At 31.5% G+C, this 20486-nt stretch overlaps 1 protein-coding gene across 1 annotated transcript in view; it reads right to left on the bottom strand.

The window, feature by feature from the left end:
• Positions 1–1474: 1474 nt before the first annotated feature.
• Nrk (Nik related kinase) overlaps positions 1475–20486 on the bottom strand; it is a 118957-nt gene continuing 99945 nt past the window's right edge. Inside the window, exons 24-29 of the mRNA XM_063246236.1 lie at positions 17978–18136; positions 14526–14626; positions 12459–12608; positions 9206–9341; positions 6960–7099; positions 1475–4655 (exon numbers count right to left, since the gene is read on the bottom strand). Of these exons, the coding sequence (XP_063102306.1) occupies positions 4560–4655; positions 6960–7099; positions 9206–9341; positions 12459–12608; positions 14526–14626; positions 17978–18136 (782 nt within the window). The 3' untranslated portion in view covers positions 1475–4559. The remainder of the gene's footprint in view (positions 4656–6959; positions 7100–9205; positions 9342–12458; positions 12609–14525; positions 14627–17977; positions 18137–20486) is intronic.

Here is a 20486-nt window from a genome sequence, read left to right as displayed (position 1 = left end):
AGAATTGTTGGCAGAGTCACTATTTAAATATCACTTCACATACTTTAATTTTGTAACCGGAACAACTATTTCTAAGATGACAATATGTAACTTATCAACTGGTGATTTCTTATTGTTTATTTTTCTGTAATTCTGTATTATTTCTATCCTATTTTTCTCCATGATTTTTTTGTTTGTTTATCTTTAATAAATAAAAAAAGAAGAAACACAGGCTGTGATGATAGCTATGGAGGTGAAATGCAATTGGATGCCTGTGGTGCTTTGGTGTTTCACTAATATGGTAGGTCTGTGACCAGTGGTCAGATCTTAGGTTCAGAGGATAGTGGTACACAGTGCGACATCTAGAGTAAATCTGCTTCTGAGGGTTGCAGCCATTGCTGATTTCCTTTGGTCTTGTTTTGGAAGTGCTATACCATTTCCATTGTTTTGTTGGCATGGGTTTTATTCTCTTTTGCTTTGTTTGATTATGTTAAATCTGAATTCATGAGTAGCTATTTCAAAGACAGAAAGATATATTATGGCAGCAATTTATGATTTACTACTGTCTTGTTTTGAAGTCCTTTATTGCATGCATTGTTTTGTTTTTATGGTTTCTATTCTGTTCTGTTCTGTTTGATTTTTTACTAAGTCCGAATTTATCTGCAGCTATTTTGAAGATTTCAAATGGCATTGTGGTAACTATTGTTGATTTCACAATGTTTTGAAGTTCTGTATCTTTTACAATGGTTTCTTTTGATAGGTTTTATTCTGTTTTATCCTCTTTAAAATAAAAAAAAAAATGTCTAGACAAGGTTCAGCTCCTGAATGTCTGGCCATGCTTGACAAATGAGAGTTCAACTGAGCAGGCCCAATGGGAACAGCCTGATGACTACGTCTTCAGATTGTCGTGAGCTGACAGAAAGTAGGCGGGAGCAGGCTCTTAATGCTTCTGTGCTGAGAAATTTCTTGAGGGAAGATCTGTTCTTTTTTATAGCCCTAATGGATGGAATAATCTTTCCTGAGAAACTGCCATTGTTGTGCCATCATGCTTTCCACCATTAGATGTACTAAACATTTCTTCAATACTAAGAAAAATATAAAAAATTGCTACCATGTTTGGATAGGCTTCTTTCTCTTTCCTCTTCACTGGATTTGAAGATATGGTGTTGGGGTGGGTGGGGGAGACAGTGTTAAAACTTGCTTGTGTTTTATCAAAACTATGTGAGTCTGTCCGTCTTTCCCTATGTGCAAAGTATCATATATTCAAAGATATATATATATATATATATATATATATATATATATATATATAACAGTTTCTAATTGCACCACTGTAGTCAGAAAGATTTTTTTACCCATTCTAGGGTCAGAATTATTAATGAACAACAGGTAGAACCCTTAATATCTACTAATCAATGCACTATTACAGAATTTAAAAAGATGAATGTTCCTCCAATGAGTCCTACTTCCAAATCATTAGACAAGTACATTTCAATAAAGACATCAATCAGTAAGTTTGATATTTTTATTTTTAGAATATTAGCAATAATGCATTAGTTTGGGATAACATTATTAGTATTAAAGATTGTTCTGATATTTTTAGAGTACAGAATACATGTAAATTGACTTAAAGAGACACATTTTATTGAAACAAATTGAAGCATACTTAAAAGATTTCATTGAATTATTCCCAGTTCTAAGGAAAATGTCTCAACTAAATGAATCCTGAAAGAAAATAATGTCTATTTCTTCCTCAAAACTGCTACTAAAAAACCATTGAAATTGTACTTTGTAAGATCAGTATGTGTGCATGTACTAGTAGTGTGTTTGTGATTCTGTTTTGCCTGTTTTACTGTTTTGATGATCACTTTGTTTCCTATGAGGCCTTCATCCTTACTTCAACTAACTGAGCCACTGCAAAATTTTCTTATCCACCGTAACTAATACAACAGCTTATTTTATTTTTCAAATATTTCCAATAGTGCTTCTTATTTTGGGTGATATTTTTGATGAAGAAAACCTAATTTACACTAAATTGAAACTGTACTTTTTCACCAGTGCTGCTCGAAGCCTGCTAGAACTTTTATGCATCAAATCACAGATAATGGAAAATTGGCTTTTGGAAGTACCCCTAAATGCTTCTGTGATGGGCTCGAGTTTCCAGGTGCTTCTGACTCAAGATGAAGTGGATATATAATTTTAGTTGTCTATTACAAAGTACACTATGAAATTCCATTGCTTCTTTCATTTTTATTTAAGCTGCCAAACAGTGTAAAGATTTAGATGAGTTTGCAACTCAATTTGAACTGATTATCACCGATGAGCCACTTCAAATATTTTCTACTCAGGTATTCAGCATTTTAATCTCTCTTCTTGGTACGTGCCCACCTTTCTTTCTTAGTTAGTGGCTTTTCCTTCAAATTTCAATCACACATTATAGTCATTATTGTATGGTTACACCAGGACAGCTTTGCAGAGTCTGTTAACAATTGCTTATTTACTGAGCTGTTATAAGGAAGGTACTATGGAAGTTAGTTTTCTAAAATACTTTTCCCAAAATTATTGCCTTAAAATATGATTTTAAGCTAAAATTATTTTTAAGCTTCACTTTGAGTAGATAATGATTATAATATGAATTTTTAAAGACTTACTTCTATATATACTTAGCTAAGAAAAATTTCTGAAATTCAAACATAGCAAGCTCTATATGCTCAGCAAAAAGGAACATGTACAAAGTTCCCCTATGGCCTCTTGGTATATAAATCTATAATAAAACTACTTCTAAGGAAATACTTCGATATAAAAATTCATTTTCTTTTTAAAATTATTGCATTAAAAAGTTATTTGAGTTGTAAACACTCAAGATAAACCAGTTTTAGGACCACGTCATTGTGTCACAGTAACAGAAATGTGAATCACATTCATTTTTCTTTAATTCATGGATTCAGGTTCTCCTATTTTCTCATCTTTGAGTTACTATACTTTTAATATAAGTGTTTGGAAAATCGAAATCCTCATTTCTTATACCAGTGTGCCACATAATGATGCACTAACGTGAAATAACATCTAGTCAGCACTTTTTTATTTTGGTTAACCAGGTAGTTTGAAAATTATTATCCCACTAGCACTATCTTCAGATTTCTGAAGCAGAACTAAAAGGAACTAAAATGAGGTATACTTTGCAATAGTTCTGTTGTTCTCTATTTCTCCAGAACTAAGCAGAGTTTTGAGGACAGATATGCAGAAATAATGCTTTTTATCAGGTAGCTCTTAGCATAGGTGATGAAACATTACCTATCTGTGGCATCTATAATATATTTGGGTGATAGGATTACTTTTACGACTGTAATTTTTCAGATTCAGTTACATGAAGAAAATAAAATTTCTCTCAAAATCTATTCACTTCTTTATTTATAGCTTTGTATCTATATATGGAATTATCCCTGAAATAATTTTAAATTAATTTCTCATTTTACAGCAGTAGAAACCTGAAAATTTATGTATTTAGTTGATATTTTTGTTGCTGTATATTATTATTTTATTTTGCTTAGTAATTGTAGGAAATGAACATATAGTTTAATCTGGGATTAAATATTTGGTACTGTTCAATGGTCACACTAGTGACCAGAATGTAATTTTGAAAAATTAACCAATTTTAAGCTTAGAATTATATGTCTAAAGTGTTAAAGGAAATGCTCTTTATACAGTACATATGCATTGGAGTTCAGTCCTGTATTCAGGTTTGCAAGTGTATTATTCGGTGATTTACAGAAACAGCTACTGCACATCTTTGGAGAGTTTGAGTAAAACCAGTCATTTGAGAGTTTTGTATTTTCTTATAAAACAAAGGAAACCATTATGATACGGAGTAAAACCACAACTGATTTCTAGCTATGGGCTTAGTAGTGAGGGAATAGGTAACTTTTCCTCACTTGTCACTGCAATTTTTTCTGCGCATATAGACTCTTCAACCTTAATGTGGTAATAGCATAGTCATTACATCTTTTGTTTCATGACCTAACCAGTGGTGGAAACCTATGACATGCATGCCACAATGGGCTGTTTGTTATCACTGAAAGCTCTAAAAGGTCTGACATCACTGACCTAACCTTTATTTTTTCACATGATGTTGGAAAAATTGTATATGGTTTGTCAGTATTTTTTTTCTTTCTGTAAAATCCTACTCAATGACAATTCTTTTGAAAGCTTCCTTTAATCTACTTATAAAAGATTTCTTTATATTGCAAATTTGAATAAAGATACCATCAACTGTTTTAAGAGTAATATTTGAATTCACAGTAACAAAAGTTACAAAGTTTGTGCAAAAGTTATTGTACACCTTTTGGAGTACATAAAGATGGCTATAGTAAATTTTATATATAAAGCTGCGTTTCTTGTTAAAACTATTCTGTGCTACATTTGAAGTTAAGCTTCTGATTTAATTTTTCTTTAATAAAAAACTGAATGCTCATTTAATCTCAGTAAACTGAAGATGTAGCAATATATATATATATATATATATATATATATATATATATATATGAGATTTTTTTAAATGTTGTAACAAAGTTTGGAACCTTTTAAACAGAATAATTGCTGCGAAGCTCTTCAAGTCTTCCAAGGGTCATAAAATACACTCGGCTGTGGCGATTATGCAGAGTAGAGGTAAAGAACAGCTTTAAAAGAAAGCAAAAGACACTATCAGTACATATTCAATATATTGCAACCAAATATTTAGTAATCAACAGTATTAAGTACTAATATACAGATATAATTAAAATTTATCTGCACTGTTTAATTAAAATATTAATCCATATTTTTTCAGATAGTTTTCCTCAAATTAAAAAGCAAGAAATTAGTTTGGAGTTTCAGTTATATAGTTAAAATGACCTTTTACCATATACTATATACTTGCAATTGATATAGTACAAATCATTTTTATAGGTGGCATTCATCAGCTGAAGTTTATGTTTTGTTTTGATTAACAATTATTTTATTTAAAAATCTAGTTTTACTTAGATTGGATTTTTTCAGTATGAGGAAAAATTAATTTTTATGATATTTACTATTAACTGCCAAAATTTAAAAAGTCACTGAAATTTTCTACTTTGTATAGTTTTCTATTTCAGCAAAATAAATTGACATTAATAGTTCTAAAATGAATGTGAGCCAGTCACTTAGAGGACCTGTTGTACAAATAAGTACTCTTCCATAAAGAAAATTAAAAAGAACATGTTCATAAATATCAAAGGAGCCTCATAGATAGGTCTGATTTTTTGACACTCAAAATGGTTATGCTTCAAAGATTAAGAAATGTAATAATAAAGAGGATAAGATATGCTAGCTGTCCTTAGCTTAGCACATTTTATATGCCACACAATCTGGGAGATGTTTCTACACACGCATTATGTTAATTTTCATACCTGTTTGCAAAACATTTATTAATATTCCTATTTTGGAGATCAAAGAACTAAGGATCAGGAAGATCAAATTTCTCAGGTTTTCATACCTATTAACATGGCAGCCAGGACTGTATCTATCTGACCTCAAATACTAGTTCTTTTCATTCTATCTCTGTGCTTTGCAAATTTGCATCTTTCCTTGCTGTGGAGTCCTTTAATTATGTTAACATTAACTTAAATCCTCTACAATCTCTTTTTGTTTTGTCCTTTGAAACAGAGACTCTCTATGCAGTTCAAGCTGGCCTTAAACTCACTATGTAAACCAGGCTGGCCTCAAACCTGTGGCAATCCTCCTATCTAGTCTCCTTAATGGTGTGATTACAGGCAAGCAACATCTCAAATGGCTTCAGTCTCTTCTAAATAAGAACGTTTCTTTTGCTTAGTAGAATTACTTATTCAAGTGTTATATGTCATGTCAAGTCTGACTATTCCTGGTTTTATAGAATGAACTATTTCATCTAGCTATTTGAAGTAGTTGTTGAAATGTATTAAATTATATAAATAATTGCAAAATCTCATTTTTCTTCAGCTTTCCTGAGGTGAGGAGGGTGTGGAAAAAAAAGAACTCCCGAACACTGTTTGTGGGGCTGCAATTAGCACAGATGTTGTGGAGAAGAGTATACATATTTTTCAAAATACTGAAAATAAACTTTTCATTCAATCCAGATATTCCACCTCTGGGAATATACCATAAAAAAATGAAATCACCATATGAGACAGATACTTCCATGCTCATGTTTTATTATTGCACTACTGACCATAGTTTTAAAATCAGGTTATCTACACATAAACTGATGAATAAAGAAAATATAAATGCAAAATGGAAAATTATTCAGCAGTAAAAAAGAATGAAATCCTATCATATGAAGTCAAACAACTGGAAATAGAAAACTTGATGCTAAGTGAAATAAACCACACACAGAAAAACAAGTGCTTCATGTTCTCTTTCATATGTGGAAGTTAAAAAACATTAACTTGAATGTAGAATGGTGATTACTAGAGGTTACGCAGAATGCAAGAGTGGTAGATAAATAGAAGTTGGACTTGACCTCTGATGTTGTTTGTGTGTGCTACCATATCACTCTGGTTCTCATTAATAGGTACGATTAATACGTATTAATAAAAGACATTATTTACACAAATATTTGCTCTTGTTTTTGTTTAAAATATTTTATATGAATATAATATAAAATTTTATATGAATATTTTATATGAATATAAAAAGAATGGTAGATCAGGCAAAATAAAAGAGTTTATACTGAATAAGTAATGGTTAAATTTTAAAACATAACTGCAAATTTTTACCTTTTTGAAAATAAAGCTGTCTTGCAACAAAATTTGATCATTAAAAAGTCAATGTTTCTACTTTAGAATGGAATACTGATTTTGCCAATGGCATGTTAATTTGAAAAATATAACACAAACATCTTTATGGCCAGAAACAAAATAACATATACTTATTTAGTTAATTTCAATTGCTGTTTTAGTATCACTCTAACCAAAGGGTGTACATTGTACCTTGTCGCCTCGGATACATAGAAATCTCAGTGTCTTGATTGACCTGGCCTTCAGCTCACTTTCCAGTACACTTGATTGCAAAGAGCGCACTTCAATAGCTTTCTGGCTCCATCCTGTGGTCCTCTGTGTACACTCAAAAGCTAAAATATCAATGAGAAATATAATGAAAAAATATTTTTCCAGTACTGACTGAAAATTACCAGAGTTGATGTTTGATTATAAAATCAAATTAGTTATTCATGAAATTGCCTTCAAAATTGAAATTAAATTGTAAACATATTTTGAAAAATGGCTGTCCTGTAATAACTTAATAAGTTTAATTTCTGAATAGAATTAACATCAAGTCAGAGTATAAAGAAAATAAGAATCAGTAGCCTGATTAAGGGAAATAAGTAATTCTATATGGATTTGTTATTTTTGCCCATCTGACTTCAGTAAAAAGTAACAACCAAACAGCAAATTTTTTCTAAACTGGATGTAAACGCTACTTGCTAAACACAAGAACAGTTCACATGACATCACAAAATTTCTACCTTAGTCCTGCAACACATGAATTTGTCACTTAACCTAGCTACTAAGGTAGCATGCTTTCTGAAATTGGAATCAGGGATTTGGAACTGAGAATACTTAGTAAAACTGCCAGTTTTTGCTAAGCCTCTCTATATTTGCTTAGAAATGCTGAACAATGATCTTCCTATCAAAAATATTTGTCATTCATCAAGGAAATATAATATTTATAGTAGGAAAATTTGGATCTGAGTTAGTTTTAAACAGCAAAACAGTTGTTTTAAAACAGAAAAAGAACAATTTCTTTAACATTAGAGCTATAATGTACGTTCTTATTACTAAAAATTAAAAACACCATATGACTGTAAGTGTATAACTTATTTTATGTGTAAGTGTTTTTCAAATTCCAGTAAAGCAAAGTAATCTTCTTGTTCTAGATAACAAATCATCCTAAGCACAAAAATTGGACAAGATAACTTTTCAAGAGCCTACTGTCTCCTCTGACTGCCTAGTGACATAAATATAGGGGTATCGTCAGTTTCCCAGTTGAACTGAATTGCCTTCTTCTTGTTAGCAATTAGCATATTAATCACAAAAATACTACTGTGAAGCTTATTACATGATTGATTACTTTTACTCCTGCTATCCCAGATCTGTCAATTATACTGTAAGCATTACTCTTCTGTCACTTAAAATGGTTTTAAACCCTCTGTGAATTCTTGACTGTTTGAAGAAACTGGAGCAGGTTTTCAGGACAATCCTGAATATTGAATATATATGCAAAAAAACAAAATATTCTGCAGACACAATGCAAAGTGCCATCACATCATAGAGAAAACATTCATCAAAATTAGTTATTTGAAATTGGTCCTTAAAGCTACATGAGAATCACTTTTACCTACCCTGTAGAGATTTCTGGGACTGCTTATCTCTCTTGAAAAACTACCTCAACCCTCCCCACACTGCCCCTCCCACACTTAGCGTTTTCCTTCAAAGTCCTTTTCTTTGGAAATTATTATCTTAGATTTTAATAATTTCACCCCACATTTTTACTTTTCCTATGCATTCTGGTCTCTATCTTGGATTCACCATATAGTCACCAAGTCTCAGAAACATACACAAGCACCCTAAAGTATTTGAGTTTCCCAAATCATAAGGCCTGTATTTTTAAGAAAAGATGTCCTGGTCAGAAGAGAATAAAAAGACAATTTTCTTTATGTGGCCATCAGATTGGTGCGTTATATACATTCCAATTGTATCTGTTTTTTTTTTTTTTTCTGAATGATTTGATTCTTGACAGCAATACCTCATTAAACATAACATTACTGACTGTATGAAACAGAAAATTTTTGCTGTTCTGTTATGACATGTGTGTCATCAATAAATTAATGCAGTGGAAAGATGTGTTTGCAAAATCTGTGTAAAAACTGCAAGCAAAGAGATTTAAAGCAAAATTTTAGATTATTGAGGAAATGAATAAGGTCATGTTTTAATAATAGAACACAACGATCACCTAAGATACCTAAAATTGATCTCTGTTTAGGAGTCATGTGAATTTGCTAAGTATATAAGAAACACTTGCTTCACCTTACTAAGAGAAAAAGGTGTGCAAGACTGTAGAAAAACCCTCAGTTTTGTTTTAAGATAAAATAATCATTCAAGAAACTTTTACTTAGGAGACATTTTCCTTAAAATATTTCTCTGGAATTATCTCAAAGAATGAGGCATTTTATACGTACCTACAGAAGATGGTATGTCTTTCCACACTTCAAGGATGTTCTTGAAAAGTTGTTCATTAGCTTCCACAGAGAGAGCTTCAGCATTGAAGGTGAGCATCATGCCAATTCCCAAGCCATCCGGCAGAATGATGATATTCTAGGGTATAATGATTTCCAGGGGCTAGAATTATGTTTCATGGAGATTTATACGTCTAACATTTTTATCACTACTGTTTTAATTGAAGCAGCTTATCTAAGCATAGAGACCAAAATAGGTTCAAAGTACAGGGAGTAAGGTAACTTCTGTTTCCCAATTAAACAGCATGCTACCAACCACTTGCAGAACCGCTTACCTTATGAAATGTAGTCATGATTGTTTAAGATTTACCTTCATATTTAAGAATAAAGATTTGTTTGAAAAAATAAAAATTTATATCCAATATATTGAGTTTTCTTGAACCTCTGTAATATTAAAGATTTGGCTTTAAAATTCATTTTAACAATTAATGAATATTTTAGCAATGGATATGTGAGCCAAGCAAAAAATATAAGCCATTGGTTATCAGCAAATTCATTAAAATAAAAAATGGAAAATAACCTAAATATTTTAAGCTTAAAATGTTTAACAAGACTAGATTTTATGATATGCTTTACAGCTTTAAATATAACAGGCATCCCTCTTTTGCAAAACATATAGGATTTTATATCTAATTTTATGTTATTAATATATACACAATACACAAATTCAGGAACATTTCTAAACTTCATGATGCCTAAAATAATGGCGACAAAATTTTCTTAAACTGATATTGTCACATTGACAATGATTCCCTGAAAAATAAACAATTATTTTCCTCTACTATTTCTTCAAATTAGTAAGTTACAGAAAAAAAAAATAAAAGTTCAGAAGCTATACTTGCCAAACCCAGCATACTCAGGCCAACAGTTTGAGTCCATGTCTCAGCAACAACAATCCTTAAAACTAAAATGGGGATCCAGAGGCGAAAAGCAATTTTAATGCGTTCTCTGGGCACTTGCATGAGCAATTGAATCAGAAAAGAAGTAAAGGAAGAAAATAAAAGAAATTGCAAGAAACAAGGTTGTCTCAGTAAAATCGGTTTCTAATAAAACTTGATTGCTGATAATCCAAACAGCCTCTGATTTAATTCACTTCCCAGATACACTTTGGCAATACGGCTTTTTGTAGCATTACAGATGTGTAAATCAGCACTCTTGGAAAAATATTTTCAGTACATTCTGTTGCAGAAAACACCTTCCCATCTCTTATATTAGGGCCCTTTCTTTTTTATTGGATCAAGACTCTAGGGCATTTATCTAAATCTAATTTTGAATAAGGTATCCTAATTGGGTCAGACAATGATTTTTAAGCTCATCTTTTATTCTAGCTCTCACAGTAATTAATGGATTGCTTTAATAGGAAATATGTTTTCTTGCTTATTGGTTATGTGAAACACTGGATTCAAATTTCTTCAGTGGCTTTTCAAATAAGCATAAATATGAACCAATGCTGAAATGTTTGCATTGCACTGGCTCTTAAATAAAGGCTATCTGACAGAATACAAAAAAACAAAAACAAAAACAAAAACAAAACCAAACCAAACCAAAACAAACAAACAAAAAAAACACAGGGGGCCAGGGATTTAGCTCAGCAGCTCAAAGCTCTTGTCCAGTAAAAGCAAAGTAGTGAGTTTGATCCCCTGGTACCAAAATCAAAACCAACAAAGAGAGAACAGGAAGCGTTGTCCTAAAGAATGATATATTAACACCTAAAGAATAATATATTATTTATAGTAAAAATACATCCATCTGGGCTGGGGATTTAGCTCAGCCATGTAAGCACCTGCCTGGCAAGCGCAAGGTCATGAGTTCAATCCCTGGTACCAAAAACAAAACAAACAAACAACCAAAAAAAAAAAAACCTGATTTCAGTTTTAAGTGGCATTTGATTGAATTGGTTCAGTATTCTCTACATTAGAAACAGGGTAAGTTTTTTTTTTATAAGCATAAGCAATCACTAGGTGCTCAGTTGATGATTGTTAATATGAACAAAACACTTTAAAATGTTTTAACAAATGCCCTATGCAATTTATTAGAGATGTATGATGTAATTTTGAAAGGTGCTCAAAATGTTACATGATTCCAGTGACTTAAATAGTATTTAATAGTTCTGTCCAGGCATTTTTGCATAATGGTGAGCTAAGATTTTAATTGTCTACAAACTGAGACTCAAAAAGGGGTGAAACACACCGTCGTTGGTTCTGGCCTTTTATAAAGTATAATTTTTAATAGTACAACATTGATGTAGGCATATTGGTTCATGTCTGTAATCCTAATTCTTAGAAGGCTGAGGCAGGAAGATGGCCACGAGTTCAAGGCCAGCCTGACCACATAGCAAGACCCTGCCTCAAAAAAAAAAAAAAAAAGATTGATTGTGAAAAATTTCTGAATCACAATATTGTGTTTGCTGTGTCTAGGCTGTCATGTTATGGTCAAGTTGTTTGTAAAAATTATATATATATATATATATATATATATATATATATATATTTACAAATATTACTATTTTACATGTTGTGTTATATTTCATTATTTTATAATTATTTCAAAAGGAGTAAATATGCATATGTTATCAAAATTCTGAATCCTTTCATCAGAAATTTCAGGTAACAATTGATACTATACAAGAGTATTTTATATTTATTTGCTATATACAGCAGTTAAAGTAATACGATAATGAAGAAAATACATGTAACAGTGCTTCAAAACTGTTTTGGACTGAATACATCTATTATGCATTATGGGGTACAAAAAGGACAAAGGTAAAGACTGTGACCTCAAAAGCCTCCTTGGGCCAATTTTTATAATTGCATAATTTGGATGGATAGAGAATGTAGAACCTATCTCTCACCTAAAAGGGGGCAGGCATGAATCAGTTCCAGTTGAAAATGGCCAGATAATAATGAAGGCCTGAGATTTGTCAGTCTTCTATAGAAATCCAAAATTTAAAGTTTATTCATTAGGAACAAACAGAAAAACTGTGTGCTAGAAGAGCAAAATGTCTCAACTGGACTAAGAAACCATCAGTAATATTTGTTTATGAATGATCACTTTTTGGTACTCTATGGATACTTATTTGTTCCCTGTTTCAGTGTAAGTGTTTCTATTTGTATTTCTAAACTTCAGAATTTTAATATTAGGAAAGTGATAATGCTGCTGTACAATCATTTCTAAGAATTTGAAGGCATCAACTTACGTTACGTGGCAGGCTCACATCAGATATAACTGTAGATTCTACATCAATGATATGATATCCATTTTCTGTGCTGAAGAAAATCTTTAGTTTTTTCTCAGAACCAATAGCCAAGTCAACTGTCACCGGTTTATGATCAAGAGTTGGAAACACCTGAAATATAATGCCAAGTATGATCAAAAGGCCCAAAAATGATATTCTGCTTAAGGTAAAAATTCTCCCATTTTTTTTCTAGGTTTATGGGATTGTGGAACTGATGTAGACTTTTTAAATGGCGTACTGTATTTAAAGATCAATATACTATAGCTTTTCTTAGATCTGTCACCACAACAAAGGCACACTTAAAGTTAGGTTCCAAATGTTTCAAGTGTCAAATTGCCAATGATTCTAAGAGCCTCGTATTACTCTGCACTTTGGCATCCTTAATTTCCTTGTGTTGACTTTCAACAAATGAAGGAGCTCCTCTAGATTAGCTACCTGTATTTTTGACACTATTTGCATATAACTTCATAAGATATATAATGTCTTTTTAGTCTATTGATTCCTCAAAGCATACTTGGTGAAACATGAAAAAGACAAAAAAGCCTATTGTCAACTGAGTGTGCTATAGGCTTCTATGGGTTTTAGTCCAAGAACACAAAAAGCAACAGTTTTCCCTGCCAAGCCCAGGTCACAGTAGAGGACTAAGCATTACAAGATTCACCATATTAGAGTGTTGAGGTAGGATTCAAGAGCTGGAGTGAGGACTTTGACAAGAACTGTGTGTTAGGTTTGAGAGACTGTTGGTACATATCTCTTTGATTTCCTGTTCTGTACCAGGTAGCTCTGACCAATCAGTTGACAATTAAGAGTAAACCCATATCCAAATATTGACAACTGAGATAAAATCAATGATGTAATCTGTGTCACGTCAAACCAAGACTATTTATATAGCAGTCTGCTATTTATAAAAAATACATAGTAATTGTGGAACTCATCCTTGCAAAGCCATTAAAAGAATTTTTATTGTGATATTTTGACGTACAAAACAAACCATTGTAAACAGATCTAAGTTACTATTTTTTTTATTAATACCTTGTGGGCTCTATCAGAATGTGTCTCTACCAGTATTTTGTAAATATTAGTCCAAGTAGTAACAAATTCAATATTATCTGGAATATTTGCTAAAAAATAGAAATTCCCAGATCTTACTCCAGATCCACTATTCAATGTGGGATTGGGTCTGGGGCCTAAATGCTTAACAAATGGTCCAGCTAATTGTGATATATATTGCTTATTAAAAGCTATTTGACTTGATAGAATGTTGCCATTTCACTAGCTAGCCCTTATTAAAATGGAATAAATTTTAAAAATGCCTAGTTGGGTGGAATTTTGGAGAATTTCAATTATTTACAGCCTTCAGTCTATTTGATATGATAAAAAAGTCAGCATCATCTTGTTTGGGATTGAAGCACAATTAAATAATAATAAACATGGAAAGATTATTCATAAGCCTAACTACCACACCTTGCAAATGGTTCTAGAGAGAAATTTGTTTACATTTTCATTTTGTAAGCAATGTAGACCCACTCATTACTCCCATCAACATCTACTGTGCTCATAGTAATTGAAACAAAGATTTTTCTCTTCCCTCCTTCCTATTCCAATGGTTTCCAAACTTTTCTTTAACTTTGCTCTGCTCCCCTCTCCTCCACTAAGAGAAAAAAAATGGATGTTCTCATATTCAAGTCTACAGCATTATGCCCACAGCTTGTGTTTAGGACTTTAAAAGAGAAGATATTTGTGTTGATTACAGGAATTGGGAGTGAACAGTTTCTGAGGAAGTTTTGTAAGAGGGGTGATGAGGATAGGATCAGAGATTTACCTCCCATTCTCCCTTGCTCTGATGCTGTGTATTGTTTAAAAAGGGGTTTAAAAGGGCTAAATGATAACTACTGACATAATATATTCAAATTGTGCATTAACTGTAGAAGAATGGTAAATACCACGCCTGTATTAAAAATATTGCTTTGTTTACTTTTCTTCTGAAAAGAAAAATGGCATGATGTAATGGAAAAAGAGATCACTCACTTTAATAGCAGTGCTTTCATCAAAGGACTCTGATGTCCATGCATAAAGGTGAACTGATGATTTCAAAGCAATTGCTATATATGTTGTTTCTTCATGTTGGACTACAATGATAAAATAAAAAGAAGCAACAATGCCACAGATTTAACAAGAGCATTCAAATGTTTCCATTTGTTATTGAAAATATAACCACAATGTAAGAGCAAATCTAAATATTTTGTAAAGCTACTTGTTTACAAATTGGTGATTCTCCAAAAGTAATAAGATTACTATATATTTTTATGGAGTGTATTTATTAGCCTTTAAGAGTATTTTAAATTGTACACTATAAACTATAGTACACTGGTGAAAAATTAAAGATCTAAATAAGTGAAACATTTTTCATGTTCATGCATGATTACATGTAATATTTTAAAGATAGCAATCCTATTAAAATACTCTATAGATTCAATGAATTATCTATTAAAATACCAAAGGCCTATTTTGTAGAAATCAAAAAAAGTTATTCCTAAATTTCACAGGGACTGGCAAGAGGTTCTGAACATCAATAGTTTTGAAACTAAAAATAACAATTAGTGGACTCATATTTCTTTATTATAAAACTACAAAAGTAATACAAAATATGGTACAGGCATCAGCCTAGACATACAAATGAATGAAATATAATTTACAATCAATAAAAATACTCATAAATGCATAGTAAATGATACCTAAGCCATTCCGCAAGGAAAATAGTGTACAACAAATGGTGCTGGAACAACTGAATACTTATATGCAAAAGAATGAAGTTGGACACTCTACTTGCTACTACATATAAAAATCAACCCGAAATGGATCAAAGGCCTAAACTCAAGACCTAAAACTTTAAAACTCAGCAATAAATAAGTGGACAATTATTGGTGACCTTGAAAATGTCGATGAATTCATATGCTTGACACAAAAAGTGTATATGTCAAAAGAAAACATAGATAAATTAGGACATGTCACATTTAAAATTTTTTGTGCCTCAAATGACACAATCAAGAAACTGAAAGTATAGCCTGTGGACTAGAATAGAATATTTGCGATTCACACATCTGATAAGGGCCTAGTACAGAGAATACTTAAATGATTTTTTTAAACTCAAGAACAAATGGACGAAACAACTAAAATAGGAAAATACTTACTTTTCCAGGCATGATAAAAATTGACCACTAAATACGTGAGAAGATGCTTAACAGCATTAATTACCGGGAAATATCAAGTCAAATCCACTACTTTATACCCCACTAGGATGGCTAGAATTCAAACACAAACATCTACAAATGTTTGAAAGGAGGTAAAAAAAAAAGTCTTCATACATTACTAATGGCAATGTGAAATGGTACTTCTACTTTGAAAACATTCTAACAGTATCATCTTAAAGAAAACATGCAAACTTATATACAAAGATGTATAAAAATATTAATAGCAACACTATTACTAATAGCCAAAAAAAAAAGAAAATAGACAAATGTTTACCAACTGATGTATGGGTAAACAAAAAATGATGTGTCTTGTACAAAACATTTATGCAGCACTTGATGTATCTGATGCTATATGGCTGAAGCTTGAAAATATTATGGCAAGTTAAAGAAGTCTGTCACAAAATGTATGGCTCCATTTATATTAACAGCTCAGAGCTGACAAATCTTGTACAGAAAGAGTAAATCAATGGCTATTTGTGACTGTGATGGGAGTGGGGAAAATGGAAAAGGAAGGAATGGGAAATGTCTGCTAATGGATGAGAGTGTGTTATTTTATGACAAAAATAGATCATAGTGATGTTGCATATCTCTATACCATAAACCATTGACATGTTTGCTTTAAATTGGTGCATTTCATATTATCTAAATTATTTCAATAGAACTGGTTCTCAAAGGAAAACAACCAGCTTGCGCTTGGACTATTTGGTTAATTCATTTGGAATATGTTATATTACTTGATGGATTAATGCTTCCATTAAACCCCTTCTTCCTTGATTGGAATTTTCTCTCTCTCTCTCTCTCTCTCTCTCTCTCTCTCTCTCTCTCTCTCTCTCTCAGCTTCCTGTTTCATTTTCTTTTTTATTGTTCTCAAGGCAAAGAAACATGCCTAATAAATCCCCAAGAAAAAAGGAATTGTGTTAGTTAAGCAAGCACTTCCCATACATTTAATGCATGGCAATGGTTGTTGCTACTGCATTCTTTATGGATCTTGAAAAGCTATGAAAATATCTGGAAAGTATGATTCATAGCTATTCTCCTGTGTGAATATACTACCATTGCGCTTTTCAGGGAGTACAAATGTCTATTAGTTGTTCTGAATGATGGAGTAAATGGGAATGGTACCAGTAAGGAAAACTGCAATTAAATAATCCATGCCCTTGCCAAGAGGACACTTCTAAGTAGTTATCTATCATTGAATATAAAAGTACAAATTAATAGGAAATAGTTCAGCAATATACATTCCTAGATAACACCTGGAGTATTTTTCACCCCTAAGTTTATCACATTTGCACAATATGACTGGAGAGTAGTAGTGATATCCAAAACTAGAAGAAAATTGTGTTTTTATTTAATGCTTAAATTATTGAGGTACTAATTCCCCCTTTTAGTGATGTAAGTGTACATATCCATGCACATGAGAAAAATATTCTGATAAAGTTGCTTTATATGCAGAACAAAACCGATTAATCATAAAGGAAATATTCTGTTGCAATTTATATAAAGTGATTTGAACTACCTTCCATCTATGCTACCAGTTCTTCTTGAAGGGGAAATTAATAAAGAGGGTTAGAAGAAAAGTAAGACTGAGAGTAAAGGGAATTTGCTTCTGAAATGGAACAAAATGGGACGATATTACTTCATAGCTGACAGCTGAAAGCAGGATTCTGAGATATTGGAGCTGTTACTTCGCTACGTTATTTCACAGTGGATGGTTTAAAGAAATACATCTTATTTAAAAGAATTATCTAATCAACAATATACATATTCATTGTATAATCAATATGAACTGTGGGAGCCAGATCACAGAAACATTTTTTGACTTCTCATAAAGTTTCTGGCTATTACTAAGAGAAGTTCTATTTTATTGCTGTTCTAAAGAAATGTCATAAGTCTCTGTAGGTTGCTGAAGATACAACAGAAGCGTTTACAGCTATATAGCGATAGGAAAAATAGCAGTTCAACTGGAATATTTACTGTGAGTCATAAGGGAAGAAAAGTGAAGAAATAAAACCTAATCTAACATCAATAGCTATTTCAGCTAACCAATATTTTCAAATTAATGGGCATGATTGCAGCAGAAAAGATCTATCTCAATGAAGTTCACTCATCTTTGCATTTTAAGTTTCAAATTCTTTGTTATTTCTACTTTTCATGTCATAATTACTTACTTCACTCAGTGAAATAAAGGAAACTTTAATATAGCTATAGTAAATGTGAAATGGGACATACGGACACTGAAGTGTTCACAGCCAGTCAACTTATCAATAGCTCTGCAAGTTTGCTCTGTCTTCAGCATTTCTTGTTGCCTCTTTTTACTTTCTGGATCATTGTTCAAAATCTTGTTCCTCAGCCACGTCAGATGATACACCCTAAGTCTGTTCTTATGACCTGATAGATAAGAAAAGATACAATATTTCAATTCTACCTATCTTCTTCATATCTTAGAACAAAAAGTAAAGATATTTTGTATTTTCAACCAAACGTATTCACTAATGTAAAAAGTATATTTTGAAAAACTACATTGCATCAAAACTACATTCCCTTCAGAATTTAGAAACGTGATAGCAAAAAGTCTCTTAGTCTCGCAGTTCTAAGTGATAAAGTGCTTACTAGCTACCAATATGCCTGTCTGAAGTGGAATCTAAAATGCTTCTTTGAGACAAATTATGACTGTTACTAAACAGGCAATAGAATTACCATCATTCATTTGTACCTTGGCTTTTTACCAAGTCACTACTCCTCTGTGGTTCAGAAAGCTAGGAGCTATTTCTGATGATGTTTGTGCATACAAGGGATATCTGAATATTGACCTTGGGCATTTGAGGCCATGAAGAAGGATCCCTTTGTTTTCTACCATTCTAGCATACTTATAAAAGAGTTGAAGTTTTATTATTTCTTCTTCAAGCCAACTCTTTTTACTTAAAATTATTTTGGTGACTTTAATACTTTTTTGCTACAAGATATTTATACGTATTTTCAGGTATATAATGTGATATATATATATATATATATATATATATATATATATATATATTTTTTTTTTTTTTTTGGAGGGGTACTGGGAATTGAACTCAAGACCTTGCACTTGCTAGGCTGACACTGTGCCACTGAGTTATACCCCCAGCCCCGTAATGTGATATTTTTATTCATGTGTACATTGGATAGTGATTAATACAGGATACATTTAATCTTAAACTGTTAATATTTCCTTATATTGAATACATTTAAACTACTTTCTTCTATTTTGAAATTTTTAATGTGTTTCTGTTAATTATACACATCCTATTATTCCATAGCACAACAAAACTAATTTCTCCTGTATTCCTATAATATTGTGTCCATTTATCTACCTCTTTTCCTTTTTTCCTCCCTTCTATTTAATCCAGTATCAGATAAGCACTATTCTTTTCACAATTTTTATCAAATTAGCTCTTGAAATATGACTTATGAGTGAGATCACATCTTTAATATTAATTTCTTGATTGCAACTTCCTAAATCCCACAAAATTCATATAATTTAAGAAGCAAAAGCCATTAAAATCGTGTATTTGTCTCTATATAATGATTACATTCATTTTTCTTATTCATTTTTCTAGATTATGCTTATAAAATATCAAATTTCAATGGTACGATTTTCATGTGATCAATCATTGATATGTTTTACATAAAATATCAAAAACAATATTAGGGTTTGAATATCGATGTCTATGATCATTCAGTTCTTAAATGGCAAAATAAACCACTGAGTATCTTGCAATAGTGATATTTTTAGTAGTACTTGAAACAAAAATAACTTATCATTGATAAAAGCTCAAACATTAAGGAAGGCCACATCTGGATTAGAAAAAAGTCTAAAGAAAGTCTGTTTTGTAAAGAAATCTGTTATTCAAATGTGTAGTCTCTACCCAGATGCTATAAAAAACTAAACATTGCTTCTGTGTACCTCAGATAATTATAAATGAATGGCCATAAAATGTAATTTAAAAAACCATAATTCCTGAGTATATTTCTAAAGGGATTTCTCCTAAAGTCAAAATATAAAGCTAACTTAACCTTACTTAAGAACATATATAATCAGTGAATAATAGACTATTTGCACACTAATATATATTCTATATACCTAATATATATTATAAAAATATAAATGATATAAATAACTATGATTAACATTATTTTACACTGTAGCTAAACTTTTTTATCTTTACCCATCCTTCTGTTTGTCATCTTTTGCCTACATGAAAATTTAATGTGGTTCCTTTCATATAACAGTTGCTGGCTAATAATTATAGTTACTCTAACACTCATTTACTTGCTTTTTTATAGTGAAAGATTTACCATTTGATCGCTCCAAAATAAGAAAAGCAACTACTGTGTGGAAAATGTATAGAGGTCTTGAAAGTATCCATTCTGTTTTCATACATGTTTGTAATATACAATGAATACATTCATTTTGGTTGGTTGGTACCTGTGCACAGCACATTTTAATTCTTTCTATGTCCCTTTCCCTGTTCTGCACATCCTGTCCCTCCATCTGTTAGTCCCTTTCTCACCTGCAAACAATCTATCTTATTGGTTGTTATCTACTTTTTATTTTTATTCAATTATACTTTTGACTTCTCATGGAAAAGAAATCATATGATATACAAGTTTGTATGTCTCATAAATTTCACTTTAAATTGTGGATTTAAAGGTGCATGTAGGGAACCCATTCGAAAACAAATCTTATATACAAGCCCTA

This window comes from Cavia porcellus, unplaced genomic scaffold (genome assembly GCF_034190915.1).
Source record: "Cavia porcellus strain 051 isolate PalLab524CR breed Dunkin Hartley unplaced genomic scaffold, mCavPor4.1 scaffold_3, whole genome shotgun sequence".
Lineage (NCBI taxonomy): Eukaryota > Metazoa > Chordata > Mammalia > Rodentia > Caviidae > Cavia > Cavia porcellus.
The sequence above is the reverse complement of the archived record's forward strand: the minus strand, read 5'-3'. Positions and strand labels throughout refer to the sequence as shown.